General features: G+C 44.8%; 2 protein-coding genes across 11 annotated transcripts in view; both read left to right on the forward strand.

Annotated features, from left to right (window-relative positions):
- The window catches only part of RIN2 (Ras and Rab interactor 2), a 252,085-nt gene extending 246,020 nt beyond the window's left edge, over nt 1-6,065 (forward strand). For 9 of the 10 annotated variants that reach the window (XM_050805778.1, XM_050805780.1, XM_050805777.1 and 6 more), the window contains one exon: nt 4,230-6,065. In XM_050805778.1, the coding sequence (XP_050661735.1) occupies nt 4,230-4,553 (324 nt within the window). In that variant the 3' untranslated portion in view covers nt 4,554-6,065. Of the gene's footprint in view, nt 1-1,289; nt 1,527-4,229 lie in introns of those variants that run through there. The other variant, XM_050805785.1, reaches the window with a different exon arrangement.
- Nucleotides 1-18,144, forward strand: part of NAA20 (N-alpha-acetyltransferase 20, NatB catalytic subunit) — a 710,789-nt gene that overhangs the window by 671,060 nt on the left and 21,585 nt on the right. The window lies entirely within an intron of this gene.

The raw sequence follows: 18,144 nt of genomic DNA on the forward strand, positions 1-18,144 counted from the left end.
TTGGCCCAAGGTTTGCTGTCCTTAAGAAAACCAAGTTGAATTAAGGCAGGATTTCTGCCCAAACAAGCAGACGATAAGTCAAAAAGGAGGAGGAAGCATTTGGCACAGGCGTTGGAGATTTTGTTTCATCAGGAAACAGCCGCTGTGTTACGCGATGCAATTGGCCTAGTTTCTCTTTGGGAAAGGGGAGAGGAACAGTGATGTCTCCTTCCCTTTTCACTCGCCCGCTCTCCAAAACAGAAGACCCCAGAATCTCAGCAGCAGCAGCAGCAGCTATGGCAGCCGTCCACAGCGCAGAGTGACCAGGCAAGCATCTGAGCGAGTCCTGCTCAGGTTCCCTGGCCAGGGTTTTTCCTGACCATGAGCTGCTGCTTGGGAACGTGGGATTCCCAATGAGCTTGTTTCTTAGAATGGAGAGGTGGGTGAGGGCTATAGAAATCTTTACCCAAGGCCAGGCATTGGGGCTCACGCCGGTAATCCCAGCACTTTGGGAGGCCGAGGCGGGCAGATCACCTGAGGTCAGGAGTTCGAGACCAGCCAGGCCAACATGGTAAAACCCTGTGTCTACTAAAAATATAAAAATTAGCTGGGTGTAGTGGCAGGCACCTGTAATCCCAGCTACTTGGGAGGCTGAGGCAGCAGAATTGCTTGAACCGGGGAGGCGGAGGTTGCAGTGAGCCGAGATCGCACCATTGCACTCCAGCCTAGGCGACAGAGTGAGACTTAATCTCAAAAAAGAAAAAAAGAGGCCAGGCGTGGTGGCTAACACCTGTAATCCCAGCACTTTGGGATGCGGAGACTGGCGGATCACAAGGTCGGGAGATTGAGACCACCCTGGCTAACACGGTGAAACCCCGTCTCTACTAAAAATACAAAAAATTAGACAAGTGTGGTGGCGGGCACCTGTAGTCCCAACTACTCAGGAAGCTGAGGCAGGAGAATGGCGTGAACCAGGGAGGCGGAGCTTGCAGTGAGTGGAGATCGTGCCACTGCACTCCAGCCTGGGCGACAGAGCGAGACTCCGTCTCAAAAAAAAAAAAGAAAAAAGAAAAAAAGAAATCCTTAGCTAACACAATTCCTGATTTGCTCATCGTTTATGAAATTACAAGTGAGTTGGCAAGTGTCTTCAAATAATATTTTGAAGGTTTTAAATTAAATGATAACATCTGCCTATGGTTTGTTTCTATGTTCCTCATGATGAGTTTCCAAGCAGGGATCTGGAAAGCAGGACAGATTTGCCTACATGTCCAGATTCACCTGCTTTTTTTTTTTTTTTTTTTTTTTTTTAGGTGGAGTCTCGCTCACCCAGGCTGGAGTGCAGTGGTGGCACGATCTTTGCTCACTGCAACCTCTACCTCCCAGGTTCAAACGATTCTCCTGCCTCAGCCTCCAGAGTAACTGGGACTACAGGCGCTCACCACCACAGCCGGCTAATTTATTTTGTATTTGCAGTAGAGACGGGATTTCACCGTGGTGGCCAGGCTGGACTCAAACTCCTGGCCTCAAACTGATCCACCCGCCTCAGCTTCCCAAAGTGCTGGGATTACAGGCGTGAGCCACTGCGCCTGGCCTTTTTTTTTTTTTTTTTTTTCTTTTTTAAGAGCTCTGAAAATAGAGGGTCAGCTGAGGTGGCTCACACCTGTAATCCCATCGCCTCACAGGCTGAGGCAGGAAGATCGCTTGAGGCCAGGAGTTGGAGACCAGCCTTGGCAACAAAGTGAGACCCCTTCTCTACAAAACAACGACAACAAAAATTTTCAAGTTAGCCGGGTATAGTGGTACACACCTGCAGTCCCAGCTACTCAGGAGGCTAAGGTGGGAGGATCTGTCGAGCCCAGGAGTTTGAGGCGACAGTGAGCCATGATCACACCACTGCACTCCAGCCTGGGCAGCAGAATAAGACCCTTTCTCAAAAACAAATAAAAACAAGGCAAGCCCATCTTTGAAAGCCAAGATCAGCTCGTTCTTCTCCAAGATTTCAGTATTCTCAGAAATTCCTTCTCAAGCACATAAACCTAAAGAATGAGAATACACGTGCTGCACTCTCCCCACCCTGTTGCACTAAGAAGGTCCCTGTACCACTCTGTGTTTGCAGACCCCTGGGGTGCCATTATACAGCCATCCAGGGAGGGGCTGCCTGAGGCAGAACAGAGGAAGTGAGAAAAGTTCATTGTTCCTTTGCCCACCTGCCAACACACACTTCCTCCTCCACCTCTTCACCTGGAGACCCCCAGACACCGTGGAGCTGCCTTCTTCTGCAGCCGCCCCCTCCTGCCTTCATTGACCCTGCTCACTTTGGAGGTGCATGCCTTCTCAGAGTGTAACCAAAGAAGGAAATGCTCAGCACTCGGCTCGGGGGTCAAAGCAAAACCTCAGACCCAAAGCTCCATCGGAAACCCCTGAATCAGAGGTCACAGGCACAGAGGTCTTCTCACATGGGAAGAGGCAGTACGTCTTAGTGGTCAAGATGGTGGGGCTGTCTCTGCCATGTCCTAGCTGTGTGGCTTTGGGCAAGTTACTTAGCCTCTCTGTGCCTCAGTTTCTGCACTAGTCAAACAGGGATCATGTAGACCCTGTCTCTTAAAAAAAAAAAAGGTTCAAAGAGTATCAGTGTCAACCTGGGCACCTCCCACTAGCTCACCTCTCCTGCAAAGTCACTGGGCTAGCAAAAGTCCCCACTGGAAGCAGATATGAAACATATCTGACATGTGCAGAGCTCACTGTCCTTCCCGAGAGCTTCCCCTTCCATTATCCCAGGAAACCCTCGTGGTGACCATGCAGGCACCTGGGCAGAGAGCCCTCCTTCCCTTCACTGCCGAGCCGGGTTGCCAGATTTAGAAGAATAAAATGTATTTGTTTTCTAGATGAAACTCAAATTTCACTGGGTGTTCTAGATTTCATCTGATAACGCCACTCTTTTTTTTTTTTTTTTCTTTTTTTTGTGAGACGGAGTCTCGCTCTGTCGCCCAGGCTGGAGTGCAGTGGCCGGATCTCGGCTCACTGCAAGCTCCGCTTCCCCGGTTCACGCCATTCTCCTGCCTCAGCCTCCCGAATAGCTGGGACTACAGGCGCCCGCCACCTCGCCCGGCCAGTTTTTTGTATTTTTTAGTAGAGACGGGGTTTCACCGTGTTAGCCAGGATGGTCTTGATCTCCTGACCTCGTGATCCTCCCGTCTCGGCCTCCCAAAGTGCTGGGATTACAGGCTTGAGCCACCGCGCCCGGCTGATAACGCCACTCTTAAGGAAACAGAAGCAAAGCTATCTGGGGTCACAAAATCTAGGAGAGCCTGATGTGAGTTTAAGATTCTTTATGCCTGGTCTGGACTTTGTATCTTGTAAGACCACAGGTTTACATATTTCATGATAGTATGTACCTGGCATGATGGCAGCGCCTGAGCCTGCAAATGTCTTTGTTTAATTCCCTGCAGCACCACCTTGCGTGTAATCACCTCCATCTGCAAAAGTTGGCAAAATCAACGTTCTTTTCCACATTGTGCCCAGAGCCACTAGGAGCCTTGTATTAGACTGAGCTACCTGAAATCACCATTTGGGGGAGATAAAAAATAGTCAAATGTCAGCATGTTTTTTGTATGTGTGTGATTCAACCTAAATTATTGCCCTTGATTAGGATTTATTTAAAAAGTGTGTCAAAAGTGAGCACAAGCCAGGTACAGTGGCATGCACCTGTAGACTTAGCTACTCAGGAGGCTGAGGCAGGAGGATCACTTGAGCCCAGCAGTATGAGTCCCGCCTGGGGAACATAGTGAGATCTCATCTCTTAAAAGGAACAGAAAAAAACAAAATGTGAGCACTGTGCGTGCTGTTGTGTGTAGATATTTTAAATCTCTTCCTGCTGACTTCCTTCATACTCTTGTGCTATTTGGTTTATTTTTCAAGCTGGGAAGAAACCCAGCATTGGATGTGGTTCACACTCTTAAGCAGGGGTTTCTTAAGCAGACTTTATGAGGGAAATGGACAGATCAGAACCAGGGCTGCCTGGACTTCCTGCTTCTTATAGTTGCAATGAATCATGTAGTTCTCCTCGCCACTGTCCAAAGTCAGATCAGCCTCTTTCCTTGTCATTCGAAGCCTCATGGCCTGACATTGGGCATTATGACAAGACAGGGCCTGGAAGTGGCTCACAGTCACCGTGCCCCACTCGGTCCCCCATCATGCTCACTATCTAGTTTTCTCTTCTGACTGTCTCAACATTCCTCTTCCACTTGCAGAATTACCTCCGAGTTGCATTTCAGGAGGTCAACAGTGGTTGCACAGGAAAGACGCTCCTTGTGAGACCTTATATCACCACCGAGGATGTGTGTCAGATCTGCGCTGAGAAGTTCAAGGTGGGGGACCCTGAGGAGTACAGCCTCTTTCTCTTCGTTGACGAGACATGGCAGCAGCTGGCAGAGGACACTTACCCTCAAAAAATCAAGGCAGAGCTGCACAGTCGACCACAGCCCCACATCTTCCACTTTGTCTACAAACGCATCAAGAACAATCCTTACGGCGTCATTTTCCAGAACGGAGAAGATGACCTCACCACCTCCTAGAAGAGAGGCAGGACTTCCCAGTGGTGCATCCAAAGGGGAGCTGGAAGCCTTGCCTTCTGGCTTCTATGTGCTTGAGCTTGAAAAGCAGTCACCTCCTCGGGGACCCCTCCGTTTAGTGACTAAGCCATCCACAGGCCAACTCAGCCAAGGGCAGCTTTAGCCACGCAAGGTAGCTGAGGTTCGTGAAACAGTAGGATTCCCTTTTGGCAATGGAGAATTGCATTTGATGGTTGAAGTGTCCTGAGATTGTTTGCTACCTACCCCCAGTCAGGTTCTAGGTTGGCTTACATGTATGTATATGTGCAGAAGAAACACTTCAGATACAAGTTCTTTTGAATTCAACAGCAGATGTTTGCGATGCAGTGCGTCAGGTGATTCTCACTCCTGTGGATGGCCTCATCCCTTCCTGCCTTCCTTTTTCCTTTTTTTTTTTTTTTTTTTTACAAAGAGCCTTCATGTTTTTATATATTTCATAGAAATTTTTATAGCAGTTGCAGGTAAACTGTCAGGATTGGTTTTTAAAATATTTTTGTAACTTTAAAATATTCTATAATTATGCATGTGATTTTAACATTTAATATTCAAAAATAAATCTCTTGCTGGATTTGAGAGTATTGCATTTTTAAAGTCTCTCTTCTGTAACTGGATGTTTTGGCAACTTTGTGGGGAGAGACTGCTGGATTTCTTAAAGCAACGTATTCCTGACACTGGCCACAGAATGCCTTTGGAAATCGGATGTACTGTTCTCTTGTTCACGTTTAGTGGTGTTTTGCTGTTTTGTTTTTTAAACAAATGATGCTGAGAATAAGGAGAGAAATGAATGTAGCGAGAGGTAGAGAGAGAAATACGGACTCTAACAAAGGACTGAGGAGTGCAGTCTGCTGGTTCAGGCTCTTCGAAAGATGTAGAAAAAGAGATAGAAGGAACCACCTACGCTTAAAATACTGTAAATATGCAATGAGGTTTGGCAAAATCTATTCCATGTGTGATTTGCTTTTAGAAACAATTTTGAAAGCCCCTTGAGAAAAATAAAAATCAAGAAGAACACCTTTTCTCCCTTTTCCATCGAAATTAAAACTAACAGCATCAAATTATTGGGACCAGAAACCAAGTAATGTATAATGTGGCTTTTGTTGAGTTAAATAAGGTGCTGTATAATGGAGAAGAATTCGAAAATGCACAAAAAAAAAAATCTACATTATCAGAACCTGCAGTGAAGTTAAACTTAACGTTAAATAAAACCAGCTTGCAGGTGCACAAACTATGAGGGTCTTGTATCCATGTAACACAGGTAGTTACAAAAACATGTTATTGTACTGTGTAAAGATGCGTAGTCATCTAATTTGGTTGGCTTTGTACCTTGTACCTTTTTTAGCCTTGGCTTTTGTTGAACTAGAACCCTCAGCACATACTGTGTTGTACTTTTGTAAATGATTTTTTAAATGGAATTTTGCACATAATACATTGTAATACTGTATGATAATCATGTGTGAAAATAATTTTTGAAATATCCTTTGGTTTTTTTTTTTTTCTTTAGAGTAAGAATATATTCATGCACCACACAGTGTCATGGACAGATGAAATACGAGCCAGGGTTTGTGGTTAGACGTTGTATTGAGGGGCTAAGCAGAAAAGCTCACATTTCTCAGAAGCTCCTCCTGATATGGGGCAAAAGTTAAGGAGCAGAAGGAAAAGATCATCCTCCCCCTGAAAGTGTTTCCATTGTTATCTAGTACAGTACTTGGCTCGGTCGGACTTAGAGAAAATCACAGGTAATTTGAACATGGAGTTAGCTGGGGCCCTGCAGACAGCCCCACCCTGTCCTCACGCAGCCTCTGCAATGCCCTGGCTGAAAGTTCAGTGCTGTTTCAAAATTGACAGCCAGAGGCTTGGTCTCCTCGCTGCTATACTCCCCATGCTTGGAACGGTGCCTGGCATATATTAATAGTAAGTGCTCAATAAATCCTTCCTGGCTGAAGGAAGGAAAACATGAGTTTAAAAGGGTTTCTAACTCATCAGTGGGAGAGATCCGAAAAGATCAGAATGAGGACTGAATGGGCTGCCTGCTTTTGATATTTACAACGAACTAAACGTTGACAGCTCAATCCGTATGGTTGTCCTCCCCACTCTTCAAACTAAGATCATCATGCTTTGTTGATTTAAAGCAGGTCACAGCCTCTGCATGCGAGGCAGCCTTGCAGCCTTCTGCGGGATGAGAGCGAGCTCAGAAGAAGAAAAGGTAGCGTGGGCAGAAAGCGACATCACAAGACAGTCCCTGGTTTTGTCATTGGGCAATGCTTCCCCGTTAAAATTACAACACAACATGTGCCTCCACTTTTTCCCCCACGCAGGCATTTCTCACTTCTCAAATTGCCAGGAAACAGACTTGGGTGAAGGTTGGAGGGAATAAGAGGAGAGTAAAAATATAACGCTGGGTGGAGGAAGAGGAGAATGCATTTCCAAATTTAAAAATACATTATAGCTGAGGTGGGAGGATCGCTTGAGCCCAGGAATTGGAGGCTGCATTGAGCTACGATCACACCACTGCATTGCAGCCTGGACGACAGAGCAACCCTGTCTTTCCCCCCAAAAAAAGTAAAAATAAAAACATGTTATAAAAGTTGAATGCCGGCCAAAGGAAGGGATTTTTTTTTTTTTTTTATGTTGCACGCACTGCCAAATCCTTTCACTCTAGCACCACCCCCACTCCCCAGGGACATAGAATAGAAATAGAAACTGTTGAAGTAGTTCATATTATGTGGAAGTTACAACTTTAGATCTATAAGAAAATACAAAGTACAGGAAACCCAGCTATGAGTGCTTCCATTCACAAATGCGGTTCCATCCTCATTGGGCAGCTGTTACCTTCATCTTTAAGAGACTTGAAATGAGGGAGCACTTCTTTAACGCCTGGTCATGCCTGGTCATGCCTGGTCACACCTAGTCACACCTGGTCACTTGCCAGCAGTCTGAGAGAAATAGAAACAGCACAATTAGGACTCACAAGGGCACAGTGTGTGTGGAATACAGGTGTTTTAATCATCTGGCAGTATCTGATAGTAAAATTCTAAGTGTCCTCATTTTTTCGGCCCATTTTCATGATGATGAATTTGAGACCAAAAGTACTTTTTGTCATTTAGTTAACTCTAATTCAGTTGGAAATACGGAAAAGAAATCACCTAACATTGCGAAATCCTAAATAGGTGATAAGGAAAGGAAGTAAAGAAGGCAGAGAGGGGCTGGGCATGGTGGCTCACACCTGTAATCCCAGCACTTTGGGAGGCCAAGGCGGGTGAATCACTTGAGGTCAGGAGTTCAAGACTAGCCTGGCCAACATGGTGAAACCCTGTCTCTACTAAAAATACAAAAATTAGCCAGGCATGGTGGCAGGCACCTGTAATCCCAGCTACTCGGGAAGCTGAGGCAGGAGAATCCCTTGAACCCAGGAGGCGGAGGTTGCAGACAGCTGAGATCACGCCACTGCACTCTAGCCCACACAATAGAGCAAGACTCAGTCTCAAAAAAAAAAAAAAAAAAGAGAAAAAGAAAAGAAAAGAAAAAAGAATGCAGAGAGGGAGGGAGGAGGAAAACATCTGGCATTTTTCTCAAGAAACAGGTTCTGATTAGAAAAAGATCGATTTGGCCGGGCGCGGTGGCTCAAGCCTGTAATCCCAGCACTTTGGGAGGCCGAGATGGGCGGATCACGAGGTCAGGAGATCGAGACCATCCTGGCTGACACAGTGAAACCCCGTCTCTACTAAAAAATACAAAAAAACTAGCCGGGCGAGGTGGCGGGCGCCTGTAGTCCCAGCTACTCGGGAGGCTGAGGCCGGAGAATGGCGTGAACCCGGGAGGCGGAGCTTGCAGTGAGCCAAGATCACGCCACTGCACTCCAGCCTGGGCGGCAGAGCGAGACTCTGTCTCAAAAAAAAAAAAAAAAGAAAAAGATCGATTTTACTCCAACATCAAAAATGGTGGCAGCTGGCACAAACCTTTCCCACATGGATACTAGCTTTGCAAGAAACGTAGGTATGGGAAGTTAAAAAATAATTATTCCGAAAGGTGTGGGCATATAACCTTTTTTTTTTTTTTTTTTTTTTTTTGAGACAAGGTGTGACTGTCACTCAAGCTGAAATGAAATGCACTGGTGCTATCTTGGCTCACTGCAGCCTCAACTTCCTGGGCTCAAGCGCAATCCTCCTACCTCAGCCTCCTGACCAGCTATGACTACAGGCGTGCACCACCATGCCCAGCTAATTTTTGTTCATTTTTTGCAGAGATGAGGTCTCACTATGTTGCCCAGGCTAGTCTCAAACTCCTGAACTCAAGGGATCTACCCCCTCAGCGTCCCAAATAGTTGAGAAAGTGTAACCAAGGCCTCCCCTCAGAAACCTCCCTGGAGAAGCTTCAATTGGAGTGAGGCGGTTGGGGGTGGGGGTGGGGGAGGAGTTTCTTATCTCGAGTCTAATACAAAGTCTCCCATTTAAAAGTAGAATTTGCCAGAATTCTGAAGCTCTATATAAGACACTTAGAATATCATTACATTAATGAATCTGAGTATTTCCTTTGAGTGCACACATTAGAACTACTATAGCCAACCCTCATTTCTCACTGCTGGGGAATGGGGCTGGTCAGATCCTGCGGCCTGTGAAGAGGGGCTTGGAACCTGAGGACCACGGGTGACCAGGGAGGAGCTCCTAGACAGCCTTCACCTTTGTAACCCGTCTTCGGTTTCCTGGGGGAAATATCACTACACATAATTAGCTCCATTGCTTCCCTTTCTTCCCATTTCCCCACCATGATTCTGTGGGCTGGGTTTTCCCTCATACCATAGATTTGAGGGTGCTCTTAACTCTATTCCAAGGCTCCTTGCCAAAAAGCAGGCTCTGATACTTTCCACAGTTTGTTTCTGTAGTTCCAACGAGAGACTCAAAAAGTGTGAACCTGGCCCCACTGCAAACATCACCCGCCCACACTGTCGGTCACCAAGACTCAGTGTCGGCTGTTCCATTTGAATAGGTGGCTCTCAGCTTTGGCTGTCAGCTTGAAGTCACCTGGAGCCTTTTAAAACTCCTAATGCCCCAGCTGCCCGGACCATCAGAATCTCTGCAGAGGCAACCCAGCCAGCCATATTTATTTTAAACTTCCAAGGTGCTTCTGCTGTGAAAACTACTAGTTTAGATCAAAATGTGGATTTTAATATAAAAACACACCTGGGAGAAGTAACACCTTGCCTAACCAAGGCCACTGACACCTAACCAAGCATGCATTCTCAACCTGATTTGGCTGGCAGAGGACCATGGAACATGTACTTCTAGCCTGGTGCTATCCCTTAGAAATATAAAGCAAGCCACATAGGTAATTTTACATTTACTAGTGGGCACAATTTTAAAAAGCAAAAAGAAATAGGTAGAATCAATTTTAGTAATTTTATTTAGCTCATGATATCTCAAATATATTTCAACAATTAATCAAAAATATTAAAGAGGTATTTTACATTCTTTTATTTTTTATATTGTCTTCAAAGTCGTGTGTGCATTTTGCACCTACAGCACATCTCATTTCACACTAGCCATGTCTCAAATAATCAATAGCCACATGTGGCTGGTGGCTACCATATGGGAGAGTGCGGTTCTAGCATATCAACTAGGGTTGATTTAAAAGTTAAAAAAAAAGACTGTCTGTGCATATAAAATAAAAACACATTCACAGGTTACATCTACAAAGGAACAGACACATGCATCCTATCAAACATATGTATGTGTTACTAGCCAAGGATGAAAATAGCATCTTTCCTCTTCAGTCGCTGCTGTAAGGCAAACATAAATTAATCCATGCAAAGTGCTTAGAACATCCAGGCACCACATCATAAGCACGGTTAAATGTTACTTATTACGATCATTAGATAATTGACTGCTTTGGCATTTCACCCCTACTGCTTATTTCTGCCTACCCATTCATGCTATTATCTGCTGGCAAGTTTCTCGTGAAACAGAAGAAAGGCAGTAATGGGTATCAAAGGTTTAAGAAAAATGTACTGGGGCAGGTTGCTCAATGTAGAAAGATCAAACATAAAGTGAAAACTAGTTATTAAGTTTATTTATTTTATTTATTTATTTATTGAGACAGAGTCTTGCTCTGTCACCCAGGCTGGAATGCAGTGGCGTGATCTCGGCTCACTGCAAGCTCCGCCTCCAGGGTTCACGCCATTCTCCTGCCTCAGCCTCCTCAGCAGCTGGGACTACAGGCGCCCACCACCACGCTGGGCTAATTTTTTTATATTTTTAGTAGAGATGGTGTTTCACCGTGTTAGCCAGGATGGTCTCGATCTCCTGACGTCGTGATCCACCCGCCTCGGCCTCCCAAAGTGCTGGGATTATAGGTGTGAACCACCGCGCCCGGCCCAACTTCATTGCTGTTACTGCTGATGGTGGTGATGGCAGTGATGGTGGTGTGTGCGTGTGAGCTGGGAGTAGCTCATTTTCCCCAGTATTCCCTGCTGGTCAAAAGCATCATCAGGGCCCATAGCCAGGGGTGACTTTCAACAAGAAAGGCAAAGGGAGCAAGGCAGGTTGCAGAGACGTGTTGCTAGCTTCCCAGTCATTGCCAGAGCGAAATCCTGAGAGGAACCATCTCTGCCTACACAAGAGTCTAAAACAGTATTTCCCAAAAAGGAACTATTATTTAAGTAAAAGCATAATTATAGTCAGTGATTGTTAAACAACTTTCCTCCACTTTTTTCCCCTTTTACTTTATCATATTCACTAATTTACATAGAATTTATATGTACATTTATATTATTTAAAAGCACTATTCTTTAAAACTTGGTGCTCTACCAAGAAGAATACAGAGGCTGACGTGATTAATTCTCTTTATTTCTGATGTGCGTGCTTCTGACTTTTCGCCACTTCTACAAATTAAGAGAGAATGCATTTATTTACCAGATTGCAGTTTCCGTCCATTTTATCTTTCTCACTCCCATTTTTCTCTGCAGCCTATTGATGTACAATCATATGCAGAATAGACTTATGCATCTATTATCTATTGAAAGAAAAACTGCAGAGAACAATAAAATGCTAGAGACTCATTAACCAATCAGAAAAATATATGTAAGTGAAGCAGCTAGGACATCACAAAGCTTCTATTTTTTACTAGCACATGAAAATATGAGACCTGACAAATTGCAAACTCTTATTGAACAGATAGTTTAGGATTTTGCTGTGAAAACCATAATCCACGGATGAAGCATCACATCTTTGGGGGGTTTGTGAGAATCTCAGACCCCTGGCAGACCTGCTGGATCAGAATCTGTATTTTAACAAGATTCACGTGCACATTAGAGTTGGCTTGAGAAGCATTAGTTCAAGGTATATTTGGGGCAGTGGCATTTGTGCAGCTGATACAAATACACAAATGTAGAAGGTGTGCTGCTCTTAGAACCCTGCAGGAAAGGAGAAGAAAATAGCTCGTAATTGTTTTGCTAAGAATAAGGCATAACTTCGTTTAAAATCACCACATTATGGACAAAAGGTTTCACATACAAATGTCAGGAACCAAGTTTTCACCTCCTTATGTATATTCAATTATATTCTTGCTTCGACAGGGAAAAGGGGCTTGAAGGGCATGGGGAAAAGATTCTGAAAATCAGGTGGGATTGCTGAAGTCAAACTTTAATGATTTTGCTGGAAAGTGACTTCTCTCACCTCTAACACCTGTGTGAGGGCACACAGGAGCAGCGGAGGGGGGAATCTCTGGGCCAGCTGCTTGCACACGCACGTGTGTGCATGCACGGATGTAGTCATGCACAGTTAATTAGTCACATTGTCTGCATGTGACATGGGAAATTTATAAGCTTTTTTATTTTCTTAAAGAACAGCTGAGCTGGCCACAGTAGCTCACTGCTGTAATCCCAGCACTTTGGGAGGCTGAGGTGGGCGGATCACCTGAGGTCAAGAGTTTGAGACCAGCCTGGCCAACATGGAGAAACCCCGTCTTCTACTCGAAATACAAAATTAGCCAGTCGTGGTGGCACATGCCTGTAATCCCAGCTACTCGGGAGGCTGAGGTAGGAGAATCGCTTGAACCCGGGAGGCGAAGATTGTGGTGAGCTGAGATTGCGCCATTGCACTCTAGACTGGGCAACAAGAGCGAAACTCCATCTCAAAAAAAAAAAAAAAAAAAGAAGAACAGCCAACTTCCTTTTAAAGGCATTTCATTCCCTGAGAATCTACTCATCTACTAATCATAAGACCCTTTTACTCATCAACTTCGAGAAACAAAGATGTGTTTAATAAAACCTCTTTGGTGAGCAAGGAGTGAATGATTTAAAACTTCGTTGGAAAAAGCTCCTGTGGAATCCCCAGCAGACGATTTCAAAGGTAAAGTGTGGTGAATTTCGCAGAACTCTTCCATTTCTCCAGGTAACCTTTCTGAACAATCCTGAGCCCTTGTTTGTTTTTCCAGATGACACCGGTTTACTCACATGATTTTGCCTTATGTTTTTTAAGGGAAGGAGGATTTTTAAAAAATACACACAATACATAGTTTTCAAAACCAAATATTGGAAGACTTGCAGTGGAAGGTAGCAGCCCCTGAGCCTCCTCCCAATCCCATTTCTGTTACCTCCTCCCCCAAACCATGTCTCCAGCTGTGTCTTCATTATTTATTTAAATACTTCTAAAAAGATGCTGATATTGCTGCTTATTGGTTTTTGTTTTCTTTTCTTTTTTCTTTCTTTTTTTTTTTTTTTTGGAGACAGAGTCTCACTCTGTCCACCAGACTGGAGTGCAGTGGCATGATCTCAGCTCACTGCAAACTCCACTTCCCAGGTTCAAGCGATTCTCCTGCCTCAGCCTCCTGAGTAGCTGGAATTACAAGCATGTGCCACCACACCCAGCTACTTTCTTTTTTTTTTTTTTTTTGAGACAGAGTCTCGCTCTGTCGCCCAGGCTGGAGTGCAGTGGCGGGATCTCAGCTCACTGCAAGCTCCACCTCCCAGGTTCACACCATTCTCCTGCCTCAGCCTCCCGAGTAGCTGGGACTACAGGCGCCCGCCACCACGCCCGGCTAGTTTTTTGTATTTTTTAGTAGAGACAGGATTTCACCATGTTGGTCAGGCTGGTCTTGAACTCCTGACCTGAAGTAATCTGCCCACCTCTGCCTCCCAAAGTGCTGGGATTACAGGTGTGAGCTATCATGCCCAGCCTCTTTTTCAATATAAGACATTAATTATTGATTCCATATCATGGAAAGTGAGGATTGAACCCTCTTGTATGGTGGTCCTCTCCTTAGGGTGACCATGTAGCGACCTGGCCATATGTCAATACCTGTGGGGCTTTTCTTCTGGGTCAGGTGGTTTCTCCACAAGAAAATTCTCCAGTACCCTACTGGGGGATGCCAGGTGGGGTTAAACTTTGGTGCCAGTGTTCTGGGAGCTAAGCAGGCAAGGAGCCTGTGGGGTTTTAGCTTTCTGTCTGCCAGCTTTCACCTCCTCCCATTTCCGATGCAGTATCTCAACCTCACTCTTCGCTGCCTGTGCTCTGACGGCTCAGGGACATGGCTTCTGGGTCTCTCCAGGAGTGAGGCGCTCATCTTCTCCCGTCACTCACACCTGCCTTGGCTAATTACTGAGCCCGCCCAGACTCTGCACGGGGAATCGATTGCCTTGCTTCCTGCTGGCTTTTCCGCCTGCAGTTGGTTAACATCTAACTTTCTCCTGTCTGCTGAGTTTTCAAGCATACAAAATTTTGTTGCCAGTTCCCACTGGCTACTGTCTCCTCTTCCATTCTTTTTGTTCCTACGGATGTATGCCCTTTAAAAAATTCCTTTTTAAATTTTCTTTAATTCTCATTTTAGTGAGGTATTGGTAGGGAAAAGATAGATAACTACAGCCTGCGTTATTTAATTGAAACCTGTAGTTTTAATAATAAATAAATAAATAAATAAATAATAAAATAATAAATACAGAAAGAAACCTGTAGTTTTAAATTTGAATAGTGAATGAATTTATACATCCTAGTTAGCAAAACTGAAAATAGATTATTACATCGATAATTCAGAGTCAATGCATGTATCTTGTCCAGTTATTATTTTATTTTTTTTATTTTTGTTTTTGTTTTTGTTTTTTGAGACGGAGTCTCGCTCTGTCGCCCAGGCTGGAGTGCAGTGGCGCGATCTCGGCTCACTGCAAGCTCCGCCTCCTGGGTTTACGCCATTCTCCTGCCTCAGCCTCCTGAGTAGCTGGGACCACAGGCGCCCGCCACCGCGCCCGGCTAATTTTTTGTATTTTTAGTAGAGACGGGGTTTCACCGTGGTCTCGATCTCCTGACCTTGTGATCCGCCCGCCTCGGCCTCCCAAAGTGCTGGGATTACAGGCGTGAGCCACCGCGCCCGGCCGCAGTTATTATTTTATTTAAAAAATTTCTTTTCTTTTTTTTTCTTTTTCTTTTTTTTGAGACAGAGTCTCGCTCTGTCGCCCAGGCTGGAGTGCAGTGGCGCGATCTCGGCTCACTGCAAGCTCCGCCTCCTGGGTTTACGCCATTCTCCTGCCTCAGCCTCCCGAGTAGCTGGGACTACAGGCGCCTGCCACCTCGCCCGGCTAGTTTTTTGTATTTTTAGTAGAGACGGGGTTTCACCATGTTAGCCAGGATGGTCTCGATCTCCTGGCCTCGTGATTCTCCCGTCTCGGCCTCCCAAAGTGCTGGGATTACAGGCTTGAGCCACTGCGCCCGGCAAAAAATTTCTTATGTGAAGGCATCCAACCATCCAAGATGTTTAATTGTAAAGTATGCTGCTTAGGATATATCAAAATATATATTTACTGCGCACTTTGTGCTTTCCATATAATCTGAAAGAAAAGAAACAGAGCAACAACAGATGAGCCATCAAGCTGTTTGCTTGTTTTCAATGTGGAATTTTGCAATGATGGATGTGAATCTGGGTCAGTACTATTTACAGAGAGCACATGGTGTTTTGTTTCAATGAGCAGGAAAATGTTTGCCATTAAATGTGGTAAAAGCTTGTAGTTTTTTCCAACGAAGCAGTAAAAGAAATTACTCTGTGTAGAATGATAAATAAAGGATTCTATGAGTCATCTTTAATGTAGGGGAAAATGTGCAGCCGGGATAGAAACAGTATTTTACTGCCGGCTAAAAATCAAATCAAATGCACGGAAACAGAAGTCAATAGCAGCATGTCCTAGAAGCCCAAGTAACTGTGGGGTTTAACGTAGTTCATGCTTTTCAAATATACTTCTTAAAATGACGGTGACAAAAATGTAAAGACTATGCTGATCCTTCCTTCCTTCCTTCCTTCCTTCCCTTCCTTCCTTCCTTCCTTCCTTCCTTCCTTCCTTCCTTCCTTCCTTCCTTCCTTCCTTCCTTCCTTCCTTCCTTCCTTCCTTCCCTTCCTTCCTTCCTTCCTTCCTTCCCTTCCTTCCTTTCTTTCTTTCCTTCCTTCTTCTCTCCTCCCCTCCCCCCCATCATTATTTATCTCCATACTTCTAAAAAGGTGCTGATACTGCTGCTTATTGTTTTCCTTTTCCTTTTTCTTTTCTTTCTTTCTTTCTTTTTTTTTTTTTTTTGAGACGGAATCTCACTCTGTCGCCCAGGCTGGAGTGCAGTGGCGCAATCTCAGCTTCCCTTCTCTCCTTCTCCCCTGCCCTCCCTTCTCTTCCCTTCCCTTCCTTTCTTTTCTTTTTTTTTTTTAAACCATACTGGAGTGCAGTGGTGCAATCATGGCTCACTGTAGCCTCAAACTCCTGGGTTCAAGGGATCCCCTGGCCTTACCCTCCTAAGTAGCTGGGACTACAGGTACACACCACCATGCCAGGCTTTTCTTCTTCTCCTCCTCCTCCTCCTCCTCCTTCTTCTTCTTTCTCCTTCTTCTTCTTCTTCTTCTTCTTCTTCTTCTTCTTCTTCTTCTTCTTCTTCTTCTTCTTCTTCTTCTTCTTCTTCTTCTTCTTCTTCCTCTTCCTCTTCCTCTTCCTCTTCCTCTTCTTCTTCCTCCTCTTCTTCCTCCTCTTCTTCTTCTTCCTTCTTTCTTCTTTCTTCATTGTAAGGATGGGGTCTCACTTTGTTGCCCAGGCTGGTCTTCAACTCCTCAAGCAGTCCTCCCACCTCAGCCTCCCAAAGTGCTGGGTGATTCCTCTTTTTAAAGTCAGGTTTATTAAGGCTTAAGTTTGATAAAGTAAAATTCACTCATTTTAATACACTTTTGATATATTTTGACAGACTCATTTGGTCACGTAGCCATCACCATGATCAGTCCCAGCCTGGGCAAACACTGGTCTGTTTTATTCTGTTCCTATAATTCTGCCCTTTCAGAATGTCATATAAATGGCTGGGCACATTCACTCATGCCTGTAATCCCAGCACTTTGGAAGACTGAGGTGGATGGATCACCTGTGGCCAGGAGTTGGAGACCACCCTAGGCAATATGTCAAAACCCCATCTCTACTAAAAATACAAAAATTAGCTAGGCATGGTGGTGCACGCCTATAGCCCCAGCTACTTGGGAGGCTGAGGCAGGAGAATCGCTTGAACCGGGGAGGTGGAGGTTGCAGTGAGCCGAGATCATGCCACTTCACTCCAGCCTGGGTGACAAAGTGAGACCCTGTCTCAAAAAAAAAAAAAAAAAAAAAAAAGTCCATGTAAATGGAATCATAGGGTACATAGACTTTTTTGATTCTTGCTTATATATTCTTTTTTTTTTTTTTTTTTTTTTTTTTTTGAGACTGAGTCTGGCTCTGTCGCCCAGGCTGGAGTGCAGTGGCCGGATCTCGGCTCACTGCAAGCTCCGCCTCCCGGGTTTACGCCATTCTCCTGCCTCAGCCTCCGGAGTAGCTGGGACCACAGGCGCCCGCCACCTCGCCCGGCTAGTTTTTTGTATTTTTTAGTAGAGACGGGGTTTCACCGTGTTAGCCAGGATGGTCTCGATCTCCTGACCTTGTGATCCGCCCGTCTCAGCCTCCCAAAGTGCTGGGATTACAGGCTTGAGCCACCGTGCCCGGCTGATTCTTGCTTATATATTCATATAGATGTTTTGATGAAAACATAAGTTTTCATTTCTCCGGGGTAAATGCCCAGAAATGCAATTGCTGGGTTAAGTGGTAGTTGCATGTTTGCATGTTCAATTTGTAAAGAAACTACCAAACTGTTCTCCAGAGGGGCTGCACCATTTTGCATTCCCATCAGCTATGTATGAGTGATTCCGTTTTGAAGTTTTTAGTACATTTCAGTGTTAAACTGCTGAAATTGTCAAATTCACTAGGTTTAAAACACATGCACTGTTAAAAATATTTTATTTCTAAAAGTATTACAATCATATTTCTAGAAGTGTTATAATTAGACTTCAGCATAAATTGCCACTGATACAAGGGGGAAAAAAACTCATGCTGGCCTTATTCTTCTCCCCCAGAAACTTTAAACACCAGAAAACAATGGAGTAATGATGTTTACAAAATCTTGGAGGAGAGAACATGGGATCCAGGAATATCCAGCCAATATTCCACTTGAGCATTCTAAGAGACAAGGGCGCTCTGTGAATAGAGCACCAGCACCATGAGCCTGAGGAAAAACAAAGCACAGCAAAG

Source organism: Macaca thibetana, chromosome 10, assembly GCF_024542745.1.
Source record: "Macaca thibetana thibetana isolate TM-01 chromosome 10, ASM2454274v1, whole genome shotgun sequence".
Lineage (NCBI taxonomy): Eukaryota > Metazoa > Chordata > Mammalia > Primates > Cercopithecidae > Macaca > Macaca thibetana.